This window comes from Tympanuchus pallidicinctus, unplaced genomic scaffold (assembly GCF_026119805.1).
Source record: "Tympanuchus pallidicinctus isolate F22 unplaced genomic scaffold, pur_lepc_1.0 scaffold20, whole genome shotgun sequence".
Taxonomy (NCBI): Eukaryota; Metazoa; Chordata; class Aves; order Galliformes; family Phasianidae; genus Tympanuchus; species Tympanuchus pallidicinctus.
Genome location: NW_026294722.1, coordinates 3456344 through 3477934, shown reverse-complemented (window position 1 = coordinate 3477934; position 21591 = coordinate 3456344). Strand labels below are relative to the sequence as shown.

General features: G+C 46.6%; 2 protein-coding genes across 2 annotated transcripts in view; one reads left to right on the top strand and one right to left on the bottom strand.

Moving 5' to 3' along the window:
- The window catches only part of TGM2 (transglutaminase 2), a 136640-nt gene that overhangs the window by 65712 nt on the left and 49337 nt on the right, over positions 1 to 21591 (top strand). The window lies entirely within an intron of this gene.
- Positions 1 to 21591, bottom strand: part of CTNNBL1 (catenin beta like 1) — a 38962-nt gene that overhangs the window by 5912 nt on the left and 11459 nt on the right. The window contains exons 5-13 of the mRNA XM_052684245.1: positions 20793 to 20890; positions 18894 to 18987; positions 17902 to 17993; positions 15415 to 15487; positions 15081 to 15139; positions 14204 to 14352; positions 10409 to 10590; positions 6692 to 6789; positions 5517 to 5597 (exon numbers count right to left, since the gene is read on the bottom strand). Of these exons, the coding sequence (XP_052540205.1) occupies positions 5517 to 5597; positions 6692 to 6789; positions 10409 to 10590; positions 14204 to 14352; positions 15081 to 15139; positions 15415 to 15487; positions 17902 to 17993; positions 18894 to 18987; positions 20793 to 20890 (926 nt within the window). The remainder of the gene's footprint in view (positions 1 to 5516; positions 5598 to 6691; positions 6790 to 10408; positions 10591 to 14203; positions 14353 to 15080; positions 15140 to 15414; positions 15488 to 17901; positions 17994 to 18893; positions 18988 to 20792; positions 20891 to 21591) is intronic.

The following is a 21591-nucleotide window of genomic DNA, read 5'->3' as shown; positions in this document are numbered from 1 at the left end:
GAAATCACACTTCTAAACCCAGTGATCAGAGACTGTGAATAGGAAACAGACCAGTCCTTTGTCAAGGTGGAACAAAGCCCATGCTCCTTTACTGGCCATCTGAGGGTGCTGTTCAGCAGTGCAGAACGCGACTCCAGAGGCTCAAAGCCCTACAGACCTCCTAACTTCACCACTGACTGCCGGATAAGAAACCAGGTCTCAACTTCTGCACAGTACAGTTTCACTACTTGCAGCCATTCTCCTCCAGAGCTGCTGGCTGGGCACAGCGATGGGGCTGAGCCTCCAGCTGCAGCCATCACAAGAGCTCTGCTTCCACGGGATGGTTCTTCCTTTGCCTGCACAGAGGGTGCTTTGCTAGAGGCCACAAAGAGCCCGAAGGCAGAATGCAGGAGGCTGCTCCATCCTCAGACAGAGCACTTGCTGGTTCACAACAGCAGCAAAGCAGCCCAGCAACGAGCCCTGAGCAGTTCCCTGCAGAGAGAGGCCTTCCACGTCACAGGGTGAGCCCACCTTGACTTTTCTCAGCGACCAACAGGGTGCAATCACTGATGGCACATACGACCTTTTGCATTTCAGGGGTTTGGTTTTTGTTTTTGTCTTTGGATAAAGGAAGCAGCTTGTCACACCCTGCGAGCTCGCTGCAGCCTGTGTGATTTATTATGCAGCAGGCTGGCAGGTGGGCACGCACCAGCAGAGCAATATTTCCTCATTAGAGCCATCAGCAGTGAGAGCACTGTACCTGTAATGCTCACAGAGCTTCACGCACACACGCTCCAGGCAAACACACACAAGGTCACCAGCACCAAAGCTGATTTCAGCCACCAGATCTTCTTGTTTCGTCCAACCAAACCCTTTTGTCTGATCACAGGGAGAGTCTTCCAGGCACAGGAAGGAACATCAGCCCTGCACACTGGGCTTCACCAGACACACATCTGATTAAGTGACTTTGAGCTGCAATTTTTATTGCTGCCTCCCAAAATTGAACACAGAAAGCACAGGTGATGAAATGCTTTCCCATTCCTCCTAAGAACCCAGTTTGCCAATGAGAGGATGAGGCAAGTTTAAGGAACAATGCCTAGTTACCAATGCTGCAAAGCCAACTGCACAGGCTACACCCCAGGATGCCTCAACACTGGTATCTGCATGACTGCCATTCACTCCAGACTCTCAAAATCACAGGCGTGACTGGGCAAAACCTGCAGGCAAGCTCCTGCCAGAAAAGAAGAAATCCAATTTTGTGCAAGCAGCAACTTTCCTCACCCTAGGATGCCAAACTGAATGAATCTGGCCAAATCTAGGCTCTAAAGCTGAAGAATGTTGAGTTTGGCAACCAGAGGTAGGCAGCTATTCAATGAAACATCCAAAAACCTCGTTCGAGGAAAAAGACAAGGCACTCACTCCCAAAACCACTGCTTATGCTCTCAGTGCACACAGGCTCGATGGCTGTTCTTCTCAACAGCACTGAACTCCTGAACAGAAAAACATGGAGAGGCAGCAAGGATTCTGAATCGCCAGAGCAGGAAACAAAGGCCATTTCTGCTCTGCATTCTGATCCCAACACTGTGATCACAGGAGCAGAATCCAGACAAGCGCCGATTTGATTACGCAGGGAAGGCAGCAGCCTTAAGAGCCCCTCTCAACACAGAAGCAAAATAATTTTGTGCCAGTGAATTAAGCAGATACGAATTAGAACACAGGTAGAGTTTTAGATGCTTTCTTCCACATCCTTTTTATTATTAAAAACAATAAAAAACCACCAGCAGCCTCTAAATGCTAATCTGCCTCCGTACAGTACCAAATAGCCACCTTTCCACTTTGTCTCTCTTTCAAAGCTGTCAAGTCGCTAACCTCCAAATGAGCACTCAGATGCCATTTCTAATCTGCCAGCAATATGTGCTGAGATGCCCCTTGCTGATGGGAGAAGACAGCAATGAGATGGGCTTCTGTGAAGCTAAAATGAGCTTCTCTCGCACTAATGAGGCAGGACTGACAGGCCTCAGGGTGTCAGGTAAAGACTCAAAAACTGAAGATACAATGGATCAGCTGCTGCTACACCAGGGATCACATCTGCTCCACGCAGCCAACGCATCAGGGCCCAAAGCATTCTCTGCATCCTCCTCCTTCCTCAGGCATCAGCCACCATTCCTCAGCAAGGCTGAGAGCAGACTTTGCTCGCAGCAAAGCAATCCTTCTCATAGCAATTAGGCTAATCGTGGCTTTATCTTCTCTGATGCTTCTGAACAGATCCCACGGAAGCAAACAGCCGGGTAACAGGAGATGAAGGGATGCTCCCCTGCTGGACCACGTTTTGTCTCGTCGTCCAGATTCACGATGCAGTTTTACAACAACTGCTCTTTGCAAAAAGCTGGCTTAAAAAATTCCTCCCCTCCCTCCTACTCTCAGCAATTCCCACGCCTTCACTGCCAGTCTGAAGGGCTGAGCTATAAACCAGATCACTAAAAGAAAGGGAAGGGAAGAGAACTGCAAGGGCAGGAGCTTCTTATGCCGGCTGCACTACTGAAGATAAAACTCCAGGTATGATACCTTCAATCATTCTTTGTATAATCAGGTTTCCACTTCTTGTAATGCAAGACTTACACCAGGATACTCTGTCCATCAGACTCAAATCTCTCTTTCTCTCTCTCCTCAGGATAGGCTGAACCTGTAAAATCTCATTGTGTCTTCTTTTTTTCTCTCCTTTGGGGCAGCATAGGACCCGTATTCCTGGCTTCTGGAACACTAACAATGTCCTCAACCACCAGAGGAAGGTCAAAAGCCCCCCAAGTGACAAAGCCTAGCTTCTGCAGGACTGTGTTCACACATCCACTTCAATGATTCATGAGCAACAACTGCAAACACTAAAGCAGCCCATAAATCCTATCAGAGGCAGGCAGCTCCCTGGGCTGATGGGCAGAGTGACAGCTTCTGCCCGCCTCTGCCTGAGGAATCCACCAGAGCCTCTCCAAATCTCAGCAGACCATTTCCCACTGACCATTTCAGAATGCTGAGTACCAAAGAAATCCATAACCCCAGGAGTGTTCCAAGTGAGAAGTGAAGCTCAACATCATATTTCACGAACACCGTGCCCAATATTCTAACCCCACTCAGGATGTTGGGAAAAAAAAAAAAAAAAGCCAATTTATTTCTGGAAAGCAGAAACGTACTTCATAATGACTGCAAACAACCACTAATGCACTCTGAAACCCTGGGCCCCAATCAGAATGGAAGGCACACAAAGCAGAGCAGATACATTTCTGACCCCCTCTGATGGAGGAGTTCACCAGCAGCTACCAGAACAGGGCGATTCTAAGTTCCTGGTGCTTTATGTTATTGTCTTACAAAGGATAAGAGATATCAGGTAATATTTAGACAGACCTTACTCTGTACTATTCAGAGAGCAGCTTATTCACCTGCTGCTTACTGCCCTGCCAGCGCACACAAAACAGAATAGTAATAATAATAATAAAAACCTAATGCTGCTTTGGCATTTCTCTGTCACTGGGGACCTGTGCGTCAGAGAGCCCAGAGAACATTTGTGCTAATGCACTCCCTGCTTAAAAGACCTCACAAGGCAGCTCTAACAATAATAACAAACTTTGAAAGACTCTGTTCCGTGCTGGAACAGACGAAGATGTTAGTTCTGCTGGGAATTACTTAGTTTGGGGAAAAGTGGAGCTGTGGGACGTGTGATGATAGTACTGGATGTAATTCAAGTTTACGGACCTGTCACCAGAACACAACACGGTGCACATATTTTAGGGCATTTAATCTCACAACTACTCTGAGAAATAGGAAAACATTTTATCTCCCAGCTGTGGAGTGGGGACACAAGTGAAAACAGTAGCTTGGTGACACGCTATCACCTGTGGTGCTTAGAGGTGATCGGGATTGGAACTGGACAAACTTCCAGTCTAGTCCAGCCCAGCCTCCAAGCCTTCTAATCTTTACCACCAGGCTCTGAACACTGCTTTGAAAACCAGCGTCCTTCACATGCAGAGTACAAATCTGCTTCTCAGGGGTGACATGCAGCACGAGTAAATCTCAGCACAACACTTTGATATTTTCCGTTGAAATATATTGCAGAAGGTCAAAGCACATGTGGGATGTTTCTGCCAAATCCTATTACTAGCACTAATAGGAGCGAAGAACTGAGATCCATTTATGGCAGCCAGGCCAGCCCGCAGAGCCCTGCAGCAGGGCAAAAGCACACTGGCTTCTGGATACGAGAGGAAAACCTGAACGCTTATGTTTTCCCTTCTCCTGTGTCCCACTAAACATGAATGGAACATTATTATTAATCAGGTAGCTTCTATACAAGCTGCTTCACACCCAAACGACTGCCTTCAACCCAAACCCCCTGCTCTGTGCTGGCTGTTTGCTACAGGTGTTAACATCTGTAGCTACTTCAGGACTTCCTTGGATACAGAGTGCACACACACTGCGTGCTGCCTATAAGAGCTCTGCACAGCAGCTGCCCAAACACTGTGAGATTTCAGCCAGGAAAAAAAATAGCTCTGCTTCTTGAGTTCTAAAACCCACACAGCAACATCGAAACACAGAGAATAAATAATTTCTTCTGTTTTGAGGTGGATGAATGGAGAGCAGAGGGATAGCAGAAGAGGGTAAAGGTCGTTTGTCTCCAGGCCACCGTCCGTTTGCGAGGCTGCAGCTGTCCATATGGAGCCCAGGCTCTGGCAGCAGCAGCTCCATTCATCTCTCAGCCCCGTGCCTTTTGCTGCTGAGCTCCGGTGCCCTCCAGCATGTCTGCTGGTGCTCAGAGCAGCAGCCTTGGCAGCGTGGGGACGGCTGTGTGTGAGGCTGCTGGGGGCTGCAGCCGGGGCACGCCGAGTGCCCACAGGGGGACGGCGCTGCGGTGATTATCTCCGTCAGCACTAATCAATCTCATGCCCTCCTCTGTGCTGATACAGATAATCTTGTGGGAAGCACGCCAAGCTCGCTAACAGCTCTGCAAGCTGCTTCCTGACTCCGACAGCTCGTTCTCTTCCTGTTCCAGACTCAGCTCCAAGAAAGTACTGTGCGATACCCAAGCTCGTGTCATTCAAAACGATTTGCTGCTGGTGTGCTCAGAGAGCACCAGGCTTTGGCTCTGGCCTCATCTAGCTAATCAAAACAGAGGTTTTCCTTGCAGGCGATCAGAACTCTGCAGACCAGGGTAGGAATCCTCACACATTACCATGTAATTGTCTCTCTGCATTTCACTTACTCTCCATCTGCCAAAACAAGCAACATCTCAGCCAAGTAAAAGTGAAGGCACAGCAAAGCACAGACTTAAGCCCTCCTAGTAAAATTCACCCTAAGAAATGGCAGAAACACTGCTGAGAGTGAATTCCCAGCCCATCTCATCTGAGGGAACCAGAAGGAGGCAATAAAAGCTGAGGGGTAACAGCATGGGGATGAATGTGGGAGGGCAGCTGGCAGACCAGCAGCTCTGTGCAGTGCAGTGCCCATGCAGAAGCAGCAAAGACATGTGGTAGTACAACTTATGCAATACATACATGTTTCTCTCCATCAATCTTCTTATCAGCTGCCTGCATGGCATCCAGGTACTTAAAATACAGTTCCATCAGCCTATCAACCTGCAAGGGCAGAAGAGATAGACTTAAGCAAGAGAAAAAGAACAATGCAATCATCTTATCCTTAATGCTATGCTGTTTTCCTCCCAGCTGCAATCTTTGCAAAATAACAGGTAATTCTGTCAATCACAGGAAGGAATGCACTGGAAGGCTGCTGCAAGTGCTGGACAGATGAGCATGCTGAGTCTGTGAGCATCTGAATGTAATCCCATATCACAATACAGCCTCATCAGCTCCAGCTAAAAGGAAGCAAACAGATGTGTTCCTGACTCTCCCTCTTTCTCTCTCTGTGTTCTGGTTCTCCAGCTCTCCTGCTTTCTTAAATGAACTCTTCTGTCTAAAATGGATGCAATTGTCAAACTTCTGTTAAATGCATGAGATACCTTGGCTTTCCTGCTCCCTGTATCAGGCAACTGAAACCCCTTCCTAGTGACAGGAAATGTTCTGCAATTGGTAGAATGAGTTATGAAAAAACACCTTTAAAACACACTGATGAGAAATACAGAAGAACCAGCTTTTCCCCAACGGCAGAATTTACAAATCCCCTGAGAACTACTGGTTTGCAAAAGCTGCTGTTACTGTTTCACAGCTATTTGATCCATCCACTATCACGTAAATACTGTGGATAGAATTTCCCACACTAAACACCACCAAAGCAAGGCATTTTAGAAGACGAATGGAGAATGCTAAGTGTGTACTATTGGAACTGCTACAAAAGAGCTTCACTAGATAGAACAGGCACCTTTCCCTGCCTGGTCCTGTCAGAGGCAGCACAACACGTTACAGGGTCAGCCCTCAGCAGAGAGACACAGCGCAGCACCGGGAGCCCCTGCTTCCACACACATCAGGAAACAAGAGTGCTTATGATGCAGGAGGCCAAGCACTAGAGGCACTGCCTGTTCTCCAGTTTGCAGGCAGCAACATGAACAAGAGAACAACGCCATGTGAGCGTACAGGTCTCCACGTGCAGGAGCAGGGGCTGCTTTTTAGTAACTCAGCACGTGCCTGCAGGCACCCGGCCTTACCAGGCACCCTCCCAGCACTGCTGCCCGTTGGCTGCAGGCACACAGCAGGCACACAGCAGCACGCTCGCTCACCTTCTCACTGTCATTCTCTGTAAACTTATTCAGCAGCCGCGTCCTCTGCTGCCCTCTCAGGTTTCGCAGGAGGGAGGCCAGGATGGAGCAGACATGTTCTGGAGAAACAAAATGAAAATTGCATGCTGAGATCAGAAGAACTTATTTTCTCTGTAACATGCCATCAAATTTACTACTACCACTCCCACACATAGCCTCGATGAGCTGGGTTTCCTTTCCAGCACAGTGAGCGGGAGCAGCACAGCAGTGCAAGCAGCAAACTGTGTTTGTGGGGTGTGTGGGCAGCTCCCATCCACAAGCAAGCCAAGGCTTCCCCAGCCCTGCTGCACTGACTCTGCTTTTCCTCAGCCACCCTGGAAAAAAGTGACTTACAAGGAGCACAGATTCTGTATCAGTGCAAGCACCCAGGCTGGCGTGCAGCCCAAGAGCATGACACAGAAAGTACCACCAACATATAACCTAAGCAAGACCTCAGGGATATTTGCTACTGACAGTTCCAGAGCTCTGGCACAGGTGGCTTAGTGCACCCAGTATGGGGCCATGGGGGTGAACCTGAGCTCCTGCACAGGTGCCAGATGCACACACCATACAGACAGAGGCTGCACAGCACTGCCATGGAACCACAGGAGATTCCGCTCCCATGCTCTGCTGGTGCTCCAGTCCCTTTACAGCATTGCTGCAGAACGAGGACATGCTGCTCAAGTGCTGGAGCATCCTGCAGGCTTACCTGCTTTCACACGTCCTAATAACTCACATTTGTAAGGAGAAGCCCTCTAGGTATCTCAAAACGTTTTGCAAAGAAAAATCTTATTTGGATACACTGACAGTGGCATGAAATAACAATGTTACCAATCTGCAAATGGGGCCTGGAAAGGTCCAACCCCAAAAGCAGAGCCCAGCAAGCAGCAATCAGAACACAACGCTTTGCATAGGACAAAATTCCAATGACTGAGAAAAGTCTGTTTTTGTGATTTCTTGTAACAAAGAATGCTAACTTTAACTGATGCACATACAACACTGCACTCTGCATCACGGCTCATTCAAATAACAAATTCCTGTCCTGTTTGGAAAAGCTGATGGCAAAAGTAACAAATTGGCACAATAAAGGTCTGGTTAAGCAGACTGATGCACACCCTGGGCGTTCGTTTCAGTCCGCCACCAAACAAAGATGCCTCCTGCCTTCTGACTGAAGGTCTTTCTTTCACCAAAGACATTTGCTATCAGGTTGCTGTTCTGCTGCTGCCCTTTCAGTTCTCCATGCTCAGGGAACTTATCTGTGCAGGTATTCATTCCCAAGGGCTTTGCCAACTTTCAACGTGCGTCGCAGAACAGTAAGAGCATACTAAGGAAGAGGTTCTGCTGCTGTTGTTTTTAAAGGTTGTGTGCAGCTGACAGGCTCCAAGGGAGGCTTCCTTCCTGCTGGAGGGTGAATAGGAAAAAAACCCACAGCGATAGGAATTCTCATTTGGAAATTGGCTGAACTAATTTCTCAGGTTATCAAATTAAGTATTCCTAAGTAAAACTGACATCTAAGTCAAGAGAAGGCATTTAAATTAAGATGAATTGAACAAACATCCTTTTATAGTTCATTAGATTCTCCAAGTGAGCAAAACTAGACTGCAATAACTGTATAGAGAAAGAGCAGAACATGCAGCCCATCAAACAAGCTCTGATTGCTTCGCCACAGCCTCTCTAATTCAGAAGGAATTGGTGCTCTCTATTTTTAGCTCACTGAGTCTGCTCAAGAATTTCAAGTTGGAATCCAGCACTTGGATCTGACAGTTGGCTTGGGAAGTCCAGAGCCCCAAATCCTTCTGCCTTTATGGACAGCCGAGATATGCTGACCAGCTCTGTGAGCAGTTCTGAAACACAGCATTCAATACCACATCAGCTGCATTCCAAAAATCTGCAATACAGAAGCATTACTTCCAACCTCACCCCCAAAGACACCTGAAGAGTTACCCAGAGCCTGCGCACACAGCACTGCTGGGGAATGCATCCAGGCACCAGGGGAGTCCCTGCCCCCGGGGTGCCCATCCCAGCAGAGCCCTGCAGTGCTGCACACAGTGCTGATCCCTCAGAGCTGCTTCACCAATGCCTCCACTACAAAGCGACCCCAGTTAATCCTCTAAGGGGATGCTTCTTCATCAGACACACTGACACGTACACGAATGCTATCCCAGCAGAAGATCAGTCTTATTCTTGCAAAAAAGACCAGATTTGGCACCACAGCATTTGAGAGTTTATTTTAACAAAACTCATTCTGAAATTCCATATATTAACGCCCAGCATTTCTTCTGAATATTAGTGAACAAACATTCTTCTGAATATCAGTGAAGGCCATTTGCACAGATAACCCCATTTTCCCAAAGGCAGATTTGCTTTTTTCTATTACAGAAATAGGTCCCTTCAGGGAACCATTGCGATCTCTTTATGGCTCCCCAGGCTGCTACCTGATGCTCGCAGCAGCCAATGCTGCACATGGATGTCAGCTGCAGATGAAGCAGAATGAAAAGTTAAGTCAGTGACGCAGGCTGCAGACCCAGATCTCACTACTCAGCAGCCCATATTCTAGCTCGAGCCTTCTGTGGGTAAGAAGAATCAAATAATTGTATTTTCATACAACAGATGAAGATTTCAAAGCACCCCCAGCCTCCATCCTTCAGTGCAACCACAGAACCATCCCCTCAGCATCGCCTTCCAGGAGCTGCCTTGCCAAGCCATTACCCTCATTAATGTAATGTTAGCAACTTTCTGATTGTGCTCCAAAACAAATGCACTGTTACCAGCTCACCACTGGCACATTTTTCAAGAAGAAAACAGCCGCTTGCTGAATCTGTCACTTCTCCTCACCTCCCTGCCTGCCAGGAAGGAACAACCCGCTGCAGTCTGCCCAACCTGCCCCAGCTCTGCTGCTGCCTCAGGCAACAAGCTCCACTCGCAGGGCAGCAGGAGGCATCCCCTCCCCACCTCTCCTCCTGGGTGTCTGATTCCGACTGCACTGACCTGGTGCCAAGGTTAAGAGCTCCCTTTTTGTTGCTGTTTTCCAGCTGCTCTCCCACGGCTTGCTACAGCAGTTAAGGATGGATACTGGGCAAGCCTGAGACCCACTCACACCTCATGAGCTCTTGACAATATTCATCTCTTACAGAACCGGGAGGAGTAATGAACAGGCACAACATCTCAGGCATCACTGGAAGTATTTACAGCTTCTTCCAAAGAGTAGTCAAGGATTAACAAAATGGAAATGGTGATGTTACCAGAAGCAGGCTGGCTGTGACCCCAGATTCACAGGGTCTCGCAGTAATATTCCAGAGCACATTTTTGTTTAGACAGAATTTTTCAGGAGAGAGAGGGAAGAATAGAAAAAAAAGCTACTTCAAAAGCGTGCAGTTTATTTCTGCAATGCTTGATGTTCATCGAGTCACACTTCAGTGCCCAGAGCCACGAAAACACTGCTTTTGAGGTGACATTTGTAGTTGCCTCATTACTCTTTTCAAAAGAGTTTTGCATCAAAGAGTTAAGAGCTTCAAACAACAGACCCTACAGGAGTAAAATAACTTATTAACAGCACATGAAATAGAATTGCCAGGAACTGCTGATACCAAAACAAGCAGGGCAAGCGTGTCATCAGCAGCCAGCACAGCAGCAGTGAACAGGCAGGCTGCACGGGGCTGGGAGCCGCAGCAGCAGCGATGGGGCTGGCAACAGACCTACCTTCATGCTCTTTTTCAGTGGTTCCAACCTTCTTGATCTTCTTGGGTGATTTCATGAAGAGTGGAAAGATGGTCCTCAGGCCAAGAATGTCAACAAATTTGTGGCAGTTATCTGTGCCCTCGGGTCCAATCATGGCGTGATCCAGCACCTTCAGGGCACTGCTGCGGGAAATCTTCTTTTCTCTGTGGGGAAACAAAAAAAGAAAGGTGCAACTTAAACTTCCCAGGGACATGAAGAGCTTTGGACTACGCTGCTTCAAAGAGACGGCATGAAAAGGGAAATTAATGTGACAAGGGAAGTCACAGAGAGCCAGAGAACAAGCTCTGAGCAAGATTTCCTTCAAGGAGCCAAAACATTACGCCGACAGACGCTCTTTTCACAACTGCAGCTGACGACAAGCTATTATCTTCTCATTTCTTTTCATTATTTTTATTTCTACTTCCTATTTTCTTTTTATTTCATTTTATATTTTATATATACACACACACACACGCATACATATATTTATTCTCTCTCAACTACTGAGGAAGTTATTGCTTTACTACCTTACAAACATTAGCATAGGACAGGCAGGGGAGCCCTGCTGGGTACACCAGACAAATACTGTCCCTCCACAAGGACCAGGATTTAGAGTTGGCAATAACTCACTTTAATAAAGGAGTGTGCCTGATGAGCGCAGCCTGGTGGTCAGCTGGAAGGAAGAAACCCCCACCTTCCCTATACAGAAAGCTGAACATAAAGTACTTCTCAGGCTAGATAATACAAGAAATGTTTTCAGGGGAAGTAATTGCATATTGATCAGCTTTTAGGAAGGTTGCACAGAGCTGATCTCTGGAATATTCATTGGGTTTAAGTTCAGGCTTTTAGAGATCAATAGTTGCTTGACTGGACTGTCTAGAGTTGATTTTATTTGAAATATTTATTCTGCTGGAGGGCAAGTCGTTTATCTTAGTCTCATCTCGGTTTATTGAGGTAACTTTTAGCTGAACACTAATTCAGAGACAAGCACACGAGTATCACCGAACAGAGAGTGACTTCAGTCTAATAGAGAACCCTGAATTACAGCTTTATTTACAACCATTGTTTCCTCCTTTAATGCCTCCATGTCTCAGGGAATTTATTATTCTAAAAAGAAGAGGTGCTAACATTACTTGAACTTCCCATATTAGCACAATCCCTCACCAACATACAGGCAAAAATTACCACATTTCATGGGAAAGCTCTGTATAAATTGGCTCTGTTTAATTAACCACAAGACTTCAAAAAGAGATGGTCCAAGTTTCCAGAGGGTCATTAGGAACAGCAGGACAAGAAAACATTAAAGCATTTTAATAATCATGAAAAATAGACCCTGAAATAATTATTGCTGAGCTTTGAGGAACTACACAGAGCTGTCCATTTTCACCTCGTTTTTGCTACACAAGAGCAAATGTTTTTGTGAGGGTCGCAGCAGAGCTTCAGAGCAGGAGGTCACGTTGCCCAAGCGACGCACTTTCCCGTGAGCTTCAGACAGTAACAGAGAGCCATGCATTTTCCCTAGGCAACAGAGAATCTTCTTGACACATCCCCCTAGGGAATCCAGAGGCTGCATCCCCTCCAAACCCTAACACAATTTTACAGCAGAAGCAATAAAAGCCTCATGTCAGCATGCACAGAACTGACACTAAAAGCCTGCTCTTCTCTCTTTTGGCTTTGTAAGGCAAACTGCTTCTAGGTTACTAAGGCAAGGCTGGAGGACTGTGTGCAAAAAAAGTGTTTCCTAACCCCCAGATAGTACTGATATTAATCCTACGTGACAGCTGCAAACTTTCCAGTGCTGCCCAGCCCCCGCCAAACCCTCTTGCTCCCCCCTTGCTTTGTACAACGATGCTCCATCCAACACCCTGCCTCCAGGGCAGCAGAGATGCAATCAAATAACGGCAGACGTCACAGCTCTCACCCCAGCCCCAAGCTGCTGCCTGCCCCCTGCCACAGCTCCATCCTCACAGACCTCTCAGCACCCCCTGCAGCTGCCACCTCACATTGCAGACCCACGCAGCGCTGCATCCAGGTGCCACCACTGCCTGCCCAGGAGCCCACAGAGCAGCAGCACATCATGCTGATGGTCACACACTTGAAGTCTCAGCATAATGGGCAGTGGTGCTGCTTTCATTACTGTCTGGAAGAATCTCCTGAGCACGTTAAATGTTTGGCTGAAGGATGCTGTGCTTGCCCACAGTTCTGTGCACGAGGCCATCAGCAGAACAACGTGGCGAGATGTATTTGGTCACAGCTGATATAGAATCCTGTGTTCTCTAAGACAGTAATGGAGATTCTGGCCTGATATCTTTATTCTCACACAGCTTATCTATCTCGAATCGTTGTCAATAAACTTTCAACTCTTTGTCCTTTCATCTGCACAGACTACAGAACAATGATTAACCGTCTTTAGAGGAAATACAAAAATAACAGATCTTTCCCCCCAGCCTTCAGAGGGAGAGAAAAATATTCTGCCCTGTTGTGGGTAAGGTGGTGAATCACAGCTGAATGACATCTCTATTCTTTGTTGTTTATCATGAACATATAAAGGTACAGAAGTGTGATACTCGCAGGCAGCTCTCCAGATAACAGCCATCAAAGTGTTCTCTGTATGTACAAAGTAGCCTGCAGGCTCCACGGCCACAATGTCCAAGGAAACGGGAGCACTGTGCAGCACACAGACTGCCAGCGACAGAAATTAACAGAATCAACTGTCATCTTAATGACCAGCAGACACCAAACATGTAAGAAAAAACACAAGCGCACACCGAACGCCCGCAGCATCAGTTCTTTGTCTGAATCAGCAACAAAAGTACCAGATTAACACTTTCAACTCCAGTCTAAAAAACACCATTAGGAGCAAGAAGCTCAGCATGTCCTGCTAGGCACTGCTCTGTCTAGATGAGTTTTTCCAAATGTGGAGTCCCACCCACATGGCACGAGAACTCCAAGTAATTAGTTCTGCAAGGCTAGCTCAGCAGCTTAGTACTTGAGGCAGAGGGAGGCTTCCCTCTCATCCTTAGTTTTGGAGCTTTTCTTTAATTAGCCTCAGGAAAACTCAGTGTTCCTATTTGAATAATCCACACTTGGTTATTTATTCAGCTCCCTGCTGCTGCACATTACCCAGCCATGCGCTGCAGGAATACATCACTTCTCCTTGGTGTTTGCTAACCAGCCACTGCATGCAGCTCAGCACACTGAGGAAAGCGAGACAGAGCCCTGCTGTGCCCAGACCTGAGAAGTCTCGGCTCAGAAGACACAGATGCAGGCTAGGAAGCAAAAGTTGACACAGCAGAGAACTCTAGGGATTCAAGGTGTGACAAAACACATCACAAGAAGAAATGAATATTTATGCCTATTTCACAAAAGCAATTTTTGTATCAATGTCCACAAGAACTTCTCAGCTTGGATGACAAACAACACAGTGAAACCTGAACCGGGGAACAAAAGGAAAAAAACATTCCTCCTACAGACATCCAAAGGTTCTCTGTTACCTTACAAAGGTCTTGAATCCTGACAGCATCAGTAGCCTAATGTATAACATTCTCTCAGCTGGGTGTCTGCCGCAGACTTGTAGCTTACAGCAGCTATTAAATCCACTTGTTATGAAAATTTAGAAAGTAGAGTTTGCATCTCTGAGAAGGTACAAGTAACGTGCTGGAAGTCAAGCACACTAAAACACAAAGTTTATAACCAGAAAAGTACAAGTATCTTGCTAGAGCACGTGCTGGTGGGTCAAAAGCAGGCAAAAAAATAAATCACCAAGTGACACAGTACCTAAGCATGAGATTCATCAGCTGCAGACCCTCGCCTTTTAGGAACCGATCCCGGTTGGAACTGAGCATCAGGCAGGAACAAAGAGAGTCAAACAGGTTCTCCATCATTTCCTGTTCTTCTGCTGTACTGGGGTTATGTCGTTTAAACACCTGCACGACAAAGAAAACGATTTCATCACAGTGCAGGGCTCAGTTTGACCAACACTGTTGCACAGTTTTAAGCATCTGACATGCATAAGCCTGCAGTCATCCAAACAGCAACCATACACCTGACTGATGCACTCTCTTGTAGCTCCACTGCCCTTTTTGCTGTCCTGACTGTGTACCAACAAATGAGCAGCAGCCTAATGCATGACTTGAAAGATGATGCACGGCCTCTGAAGAGAAACACAAACTCACTGAGAACATAATTTACAAAACTACGTGGATAAGCTGGTTACAAGAGAACTCCCAGGCTAATGCATACCTGAAGGATCTGCTCTGCAGCACCCTGCCCCACCAACAGTGCTACTGCCTGATTAAGAAATGTAAGCAAACTAAGAACATGTTACCTTCAGCTAGCTCAGTGCCAGAAGCAATGCACTTGGAGTGCTCAAGATGAGCAAACTTGAGCCATCCCTCCCACTCTCCTCACAGCTGCAACAAAACAATTTAACTTCTATGTAATTCCACATTAATGCCTTTGAAACAGAGACTGCCTTCACTTACCATAGACACTACATTTATTTGGCAGTTACTCAGGAATTGTGTCACCACTAAGATAACGTGCTCCCCCATTTTGGTACCCACAGAGTGCTGGGACAGCACTGCACTCCAGCTCTGTGCCACCTGCCCAGCCCCAGCCTGCAGGTCTCCTGGCAGCAGGGAGGATTACTCACAGATAACTGCTGAAGCAGCACATCGATCCCATCCAGCTCCCCGAGCAATTCTCTGTTGTCTAGACGGGAGTGGGGGAAGGGAGAAAACAGAGAAAAATGAAGCTAACTGTCAGATTTTACTGCCATCTAACACTGATACATCAGCAAACAAAATCGATACGGCTTGACAGAGTACAAAAGCTGCAGAGAAATAGTGGGCGCATGCGCACACAAAAGCACGCATGGGAGTGATAGCACAAGCAAAGGGAAGCCAAAGGCAAAAGGATGCTGCCGTGATCTGAAACCAGCCCAGGGCCCATCCTAAAAGCACATCAATGCCAGAGGCAGCTCTCACCGTCATTATTCTGGAGCAAAATAGCCAGCACCTCACTGCAGTACAGCTTGTTGGCATCAAAGGGCATCTTAGCCTGTTGGGGGAAGAGTGAACAAAAGACTCATCAGGGACTGCTCAGTGTTCCATTGAACTGGGGAATGCACCAGTCAAATCACTGAGTGTATAAGCAATGCTAAAGCAAAACATGACAGCAGTAATTTTGCAGTAAGAACCAACAGCAAAACAGTAACGAGCCGTTCTGATTCGGGAGCAGTAGGCTGCATGCATATGTAGAAAGTCACCTCCAATCCTTCACACCATCCTACATCATTAGCTTTGTCTGAGTTGGCTCAAAAAAACCTCAGAACATTCTCCAGTTGTGGGCACCACAGAGGCTCCCTCCTGTGATAAGACTTCCATGTTGTGCATATGGCTTATCCCTATTCTGATGCCTGCACCTGCCACCAAGAGAACACGTCCCAGTAATGTTAAACAGGAGCTGCCACTTGGATAGGAAAACCAAATATCATAGTAGGGCTTAGGCTGCACAATCACATAACGTCCATTTCATACGTCCCCTCCATATGCAAATACATTAAAAGGAAAAAAAAAGCAGATGAAAAAACAGTGATTATTGCTTCTCCCGGAAGACAAAAAAAGAAAAAATCCCTGAAATGGGACTGTGAACAGGAGCCAGTGTTCTTGTGTGCTGCCCAAGATGCTTCATCTACAGAAGGAGACTGATCTTTAGTCAATCAGCTCATGATTGCTACTGGTTTGCTGCTACTATAAAATTTAAAAACTAAAAATGCCTTCTAAAAATTGCCAGTAACTGGCCATTTGGATTCACTGTTCCAGAAAAAAAAGGTACAAAGTACTGAGTGCAAGGCTTACCCATACCATTTGTCACCCACAATTTTTCCCTCCAGCACACAACTACCTGCAGCTTGATTGAGTAACCCTGGCTGCACGGGGCGACCACGGGCAATTATCTCAGCCTGCAACCAAAAGAAAAGGCACGATCCAAATGCCTGCAACGGGAAACGTGAGAAGCAGGAGGATCCCAAGTGTCACAAGCATTGACTTTAAATAAAGCTTTCCATTGCAACAAGCCCTAATCACACCACGGCTGATGGTGTTTATAGCAACCACGCGGCGCCTCCAAGCAGCTGCTGGCACAGGTCGGGCATTGCAGCAGGCACTCGGTGGCCACCAGCTCCCATTACAGCACACACCAACCGCTGCCACACAACAAGCATTAGGAAATAACGTCCCGTTCTTTCCAGGCTGCACAAAGCACCACCAAGCCCTGCTCGTGTTTGGAGAAGCGAGCTATTGCGCCCTGCACCTGAGCTTTCCAAAGCAATTCCGACCGTCAGAATACAGTTATGCAACTCGAAATGTTGTCAGCAAACAGAAATTCACACCCTGCGCCGTGTGCCAGATGTCCTCATCAACCTCCAGACAGAGCCTTCATTGTAAGAGTCGCCCTAAGATGGCCTTCAGCCGCACGGCGCTCTGCCCAGATGCTGAGATACCGCTTTCATCCTCAACACATCTGTCAGGGCCAGAGATTCAGGACCAACACTGCCAACAGCAAAGGCTTCTGGGCAAGGGTTTTATTAGCATGCATCTCCCCACAACGACAGCTTGTAAGCACGAAAAAGCGCTGCCTGATCGCACTTCCCTGAGCCCAGAGGGAGTTCACACATGCCAGGGTGAAGGGAACGCACGCATTCAGCGCCGAGTTTCGCAAGCCTTTAACATTCATGTTCTGGTGCAACAAGCAGGGGAATCCAAATTGTGATTATTTTGCTTTCCCAAGTTTCTAAGTCTTTCAGCTGCAAGAGTAATTATAAGGCAGGCAGCAGACCTGCACTCAGTACACACCTGCCTGGAATAAAATTAACTTTGCCTTTTGTATTTAAGCAGAAGGAATATAATTACGTTACTACCTGTAGTGAGAAATTGTGGGTTACTCCTGCTAACAAGTATATGAGGGGCACAGAGGAGTCTATGCACGACCACAAAGCTGTATTTCTGTGATACAGAGGGGGCACACTAGCTGTACAGACATATAAATGTGGAGGTACTACTGCCTTGCTAGCAGAATTCAGAGAAGGCTCAGAATCTATTTGCTGTCTTTTCTTCACTAGCTCTGCAAGAGAGTTAAACTATCAATTCCTTTCCTACATCTTTCTATGGAATGTTTAGGTGCCTCTTCCCAAAAGACAGAGTTCAACTGTGTAACTCACTGCTAAAAATATCAGCACGTAAATGCACAGTCAAATGCAACCTACTTTACAGCTGGAGGAGAGTTCTGAATTCGCCATATTCACAGATGTTAGAACTTGTCACAAAGATACCCTGTATAAACTGAAAGAGCCAGTAACATCCCAGGCTTCTAATATTATGCCAAACACCTCCTCCAGCACATCAGCTCCCGGTCCAGTGGCTTGTCAGTTTTCATTGTGCGTCTCCCAAGTGACAACAAGAAAATAAGCTCACCTTCAGCCTCTTGAGCAGCCACTGCATGAGGCCCTGCTGTGCAGCTTCTGTGCACATCTCTGGTCGGAACTCTGCCATGTTCTCAACGATTGCTAAGAAGAAAGGCACAGAAAACATCCATTTTTTCCCCCCGCCTGCATATCAGCTCAGACCTTTATCAACACAGCTTTGGCAGGCTCTTCCTGCTCTTGTCAAAATAGCATATTTGCAAAATCATCTTTTTTGAGCGAGACGTCAGCCCAGGTAAATAATACTGTTTCAGTTTTTACACTGCCAACACAGTCCACCTTCAGATGACACAACACCAGCTCCTGCTGGAAAATGCTTGAGATACCTTCCCTTTTAGTGAAGGAGCAATTCCCATTGCAGAGAACAATTTTAACAAGATTTTACTGCTGCTGCTATGCAGGAACACAAGTGCAAGCCCCTTGCTTCCAGTCCCTAATGCATTCTTCCAGTTCCCAGCAACAGCAAGGAACCAGAGGGATTCCAGTCCTGTATGACTGGAAGGTGTGGATGCTGGCCTGCTAACAACAGGAACACACTGCAAAACAGTTACTGTGCTGTGCAAAGGCTGGTGAACAGAAGGGTAACGATGTACTTGTATGAATTACAAAAAAATTTATTATCTAAAAGTCAAATACATTGCTAAGACACACACAGCTCTCAACTGAGTAAGCAGAGCTCACATACAAGCACGGAGGAAATACAAGGTCAGCACAAGGCACAGCAATCCATCTGTGTATCAGCACGCTAACATAACAGCTTTGGGAAGAGGCATCCCACCAGCACACACGCAACAAATGTTAGCTGAAAAGATTACACTTTACTGCAGTTTACAATTGTGCTTGGAAGAAATTTACCACAGGTTCTCCACCTCAGTGCTGGCAGCTCAAGGGCAAAGCATGTGAGAAGGAAAGAAAGGGGAGGGATAACCCACCCCCCTTTGTACAAAACACAAAGAAGCGAGAGGCTGTGCAACAGCCGCTTACCAAGAGTGTTGTGGACACCATCAGCTTCCTCCTTCACACTTTCATCCAGGCGCTCTAAATTCTGCACCAACAAGGCCACGACCTGACCCTCCACCTACATTGCCATGGTCAAGATAAAAAACAGGAGAGCAAAGTGAAAAAGGGAAGATGACAAAGGAAGGCCTACTAGACAGATAAATATCAATAAGCCCTGCTGAAACATCCTGCCAGACGTGATTCTGATCAGGTGACATTAACAATCCTGCTCTAAAATCTCAAAGGTAGCAAAAGGATTCGCCAAGTAAGTCTGACACCATGTTTGTCCTAATTAATTAAACAGGTTTTAGGTTTCAGATTAAACAGAAAAAACATCTGGAGGGAAAACATGAACCCTGTCAGCCTTATTTCCTGCATCAGCCCTAATTGATTCATAATCCCACAGAATTCTTCAGGCACCACAAAGCACCACATTCTAGCTGTCAGCTCCATGAGCAACTCCACCTTCGGCAGCATGCAGCTGGTCTGCCTGCACTTTGTTACATCTCCACCTTCCTGGGCATAAAAAGCTGAAGGAACAATGCTCACACATGGAGATTCAAATGTGAAAGATGAACTGATCGCCAGCTGAAGCCTGACATTTAAATCCTGCTCAGATGAACGCACCAAGCTGACTTCAGAGAGTTAACAAAACCTTGACAGCAGAACAGGAGCAGAAACCCAGGCCTGCAGCTGGGGTTGCAGCCCCTCTCCACAAGCAGTCTGCACTTACAGCTGCAATTGGACAGAGGCCAGATTGACTTTGGCTATCTTCCCATTGTGGATGCGAGCTGGGAAAAGTTAGACAAAGTAACATTTGCAATTCAAAACACTGAACTGGTTTTGTGCTCAGTGAAACCATGGAAAAGAAAAATACCAAGTACCCTAAAACATTAGAACTAAAACTAAAAAACGTAATCTAAAAAGTAGATATCTAAACATTTATCCCTTAGAGATGCCTGATCTGCTTCTTTCAGGGAGAACAATAAAACAACTAAAACTTGGCCATTACCTGTGGGCTGGCAACAAGGCAAACAGAGAAAGAACTTTGCTTCATTTACTCTCTCCCCACACATTTTACAGAAAACACCTCCTATACCAGCTCCTCTCTGCCATTTCGTTCACCCAGAAACCTTTCCACAAAGGCAGAATAATTAAGAACAGCCCAGAGCCAGCTGGAGGGACCCAGCTCCAGGCCAATGTCATTAACCTCTGGAGGTAGCAGTGACTGGACAAGAGGGGCTGTAGGAGAAAACACAGTCACCAAACAAAACAATCAGAAGAAAACAATGATTTCCTGTCTTTCAATTTCAACCTAACAGTTACAGAACAAGACAGAGTCGCAAGGTTTAACAATTGCAGCAATTCACCAACAGCTGCCTGAGATCTCCATGTCTGTTCTGCCTTCAATCTTTGCTGGGCATTGCTTCTCTCAGCCTGGCATCCCCCTCCCCCTGCCGAGGGACAGGAGGCAACCAGCAGAACACCAAGCTGCAGGGAAGCCCATCAGCACAATACAAGGTGCTCGGATGCTCTCTGCCTGGTAAACTCTCTTAAGACCAAGCAATGCATCCTCCATTACACGTACATCATTTTCTGGGGTCACTTCATCCCTACAGCACAGGGACTGTAAAACCTCTGCCACCCTTAAAACGCATTAGTTTTGTTACATGGAAACTTCCAAGCCTTTTACTTCCTGTTAAGAAAAAAGCATAACCTCAACATAGTGACATGTTCCAGCTCAACTACAGCTAGGCCTGAACACACACCTGAGCCAGGTAACTTCAGCACAGTGCTGGCACTGTGTAGCACAGCCATGGCAAGCGTGGCAGCTCAAAGGATTCACTGCTCAGTCATTAAAATAACGTGGAGTTTACTACTTACCAGAGCGTCTATGAGGACTTCAGCTCCTTCTTCACTCTCATGGAGAGTATCTATATCAGTCAGCTCTTGGAGCAAGTCTACCACAGCTATGGAAACATGTGCTAGATGTTAAGGACAATCAACACAGCAAACACATTCAATATTAAAAATAACCCAACACATTGCTTTTAGGCCAGTGAGCTCATGACATGACACAGTACAGTTAAATCATTATATAGGTGGGGCACAGGAACACCAGAACACCAGAATGGGGGAATCTAACAACTAGAAATGATGAAAATGAACGTAACTGTGTGCATCCTGTGCCAGGATATTTTGCTGTACTTGATAGCACTAAATTTTTTTATATTTTTCAGTCAAAATTTCTTTAGTTGGCTTAACTATGCACTCTGAGATTGAACACAACCCAAAAGAAAGGCATTACAATAACCTGATTAGGGCACAGTGCTTTCAGTGCTACCCAGCTAACCCGATCAGCAGACACCTAACAAGGCCATAGCACGAACAGAAGCACCAACCCCCTTCTGGCTGGCCCAATTAGGACAGCACGCTCCTCCAACCACGTACCTCTCAGGAGCAGCAGAGCTTCTGCCAGCCCAATTTTCACTCATTAACACTGGACTGCATAACACATGGCTCCCCTGACTGCTACACAGCTCTCTGGTACGAGGAGACGTATTCCACCTCATTAGAGCCACTTTCCTATTCTCTCAGACACTCCGATCAATCTTGCCCGATTCCCACTAGGGCAGAACAGGGTATGCAGTTTTCCACATGTCCTATATAACAACTTTGTGAC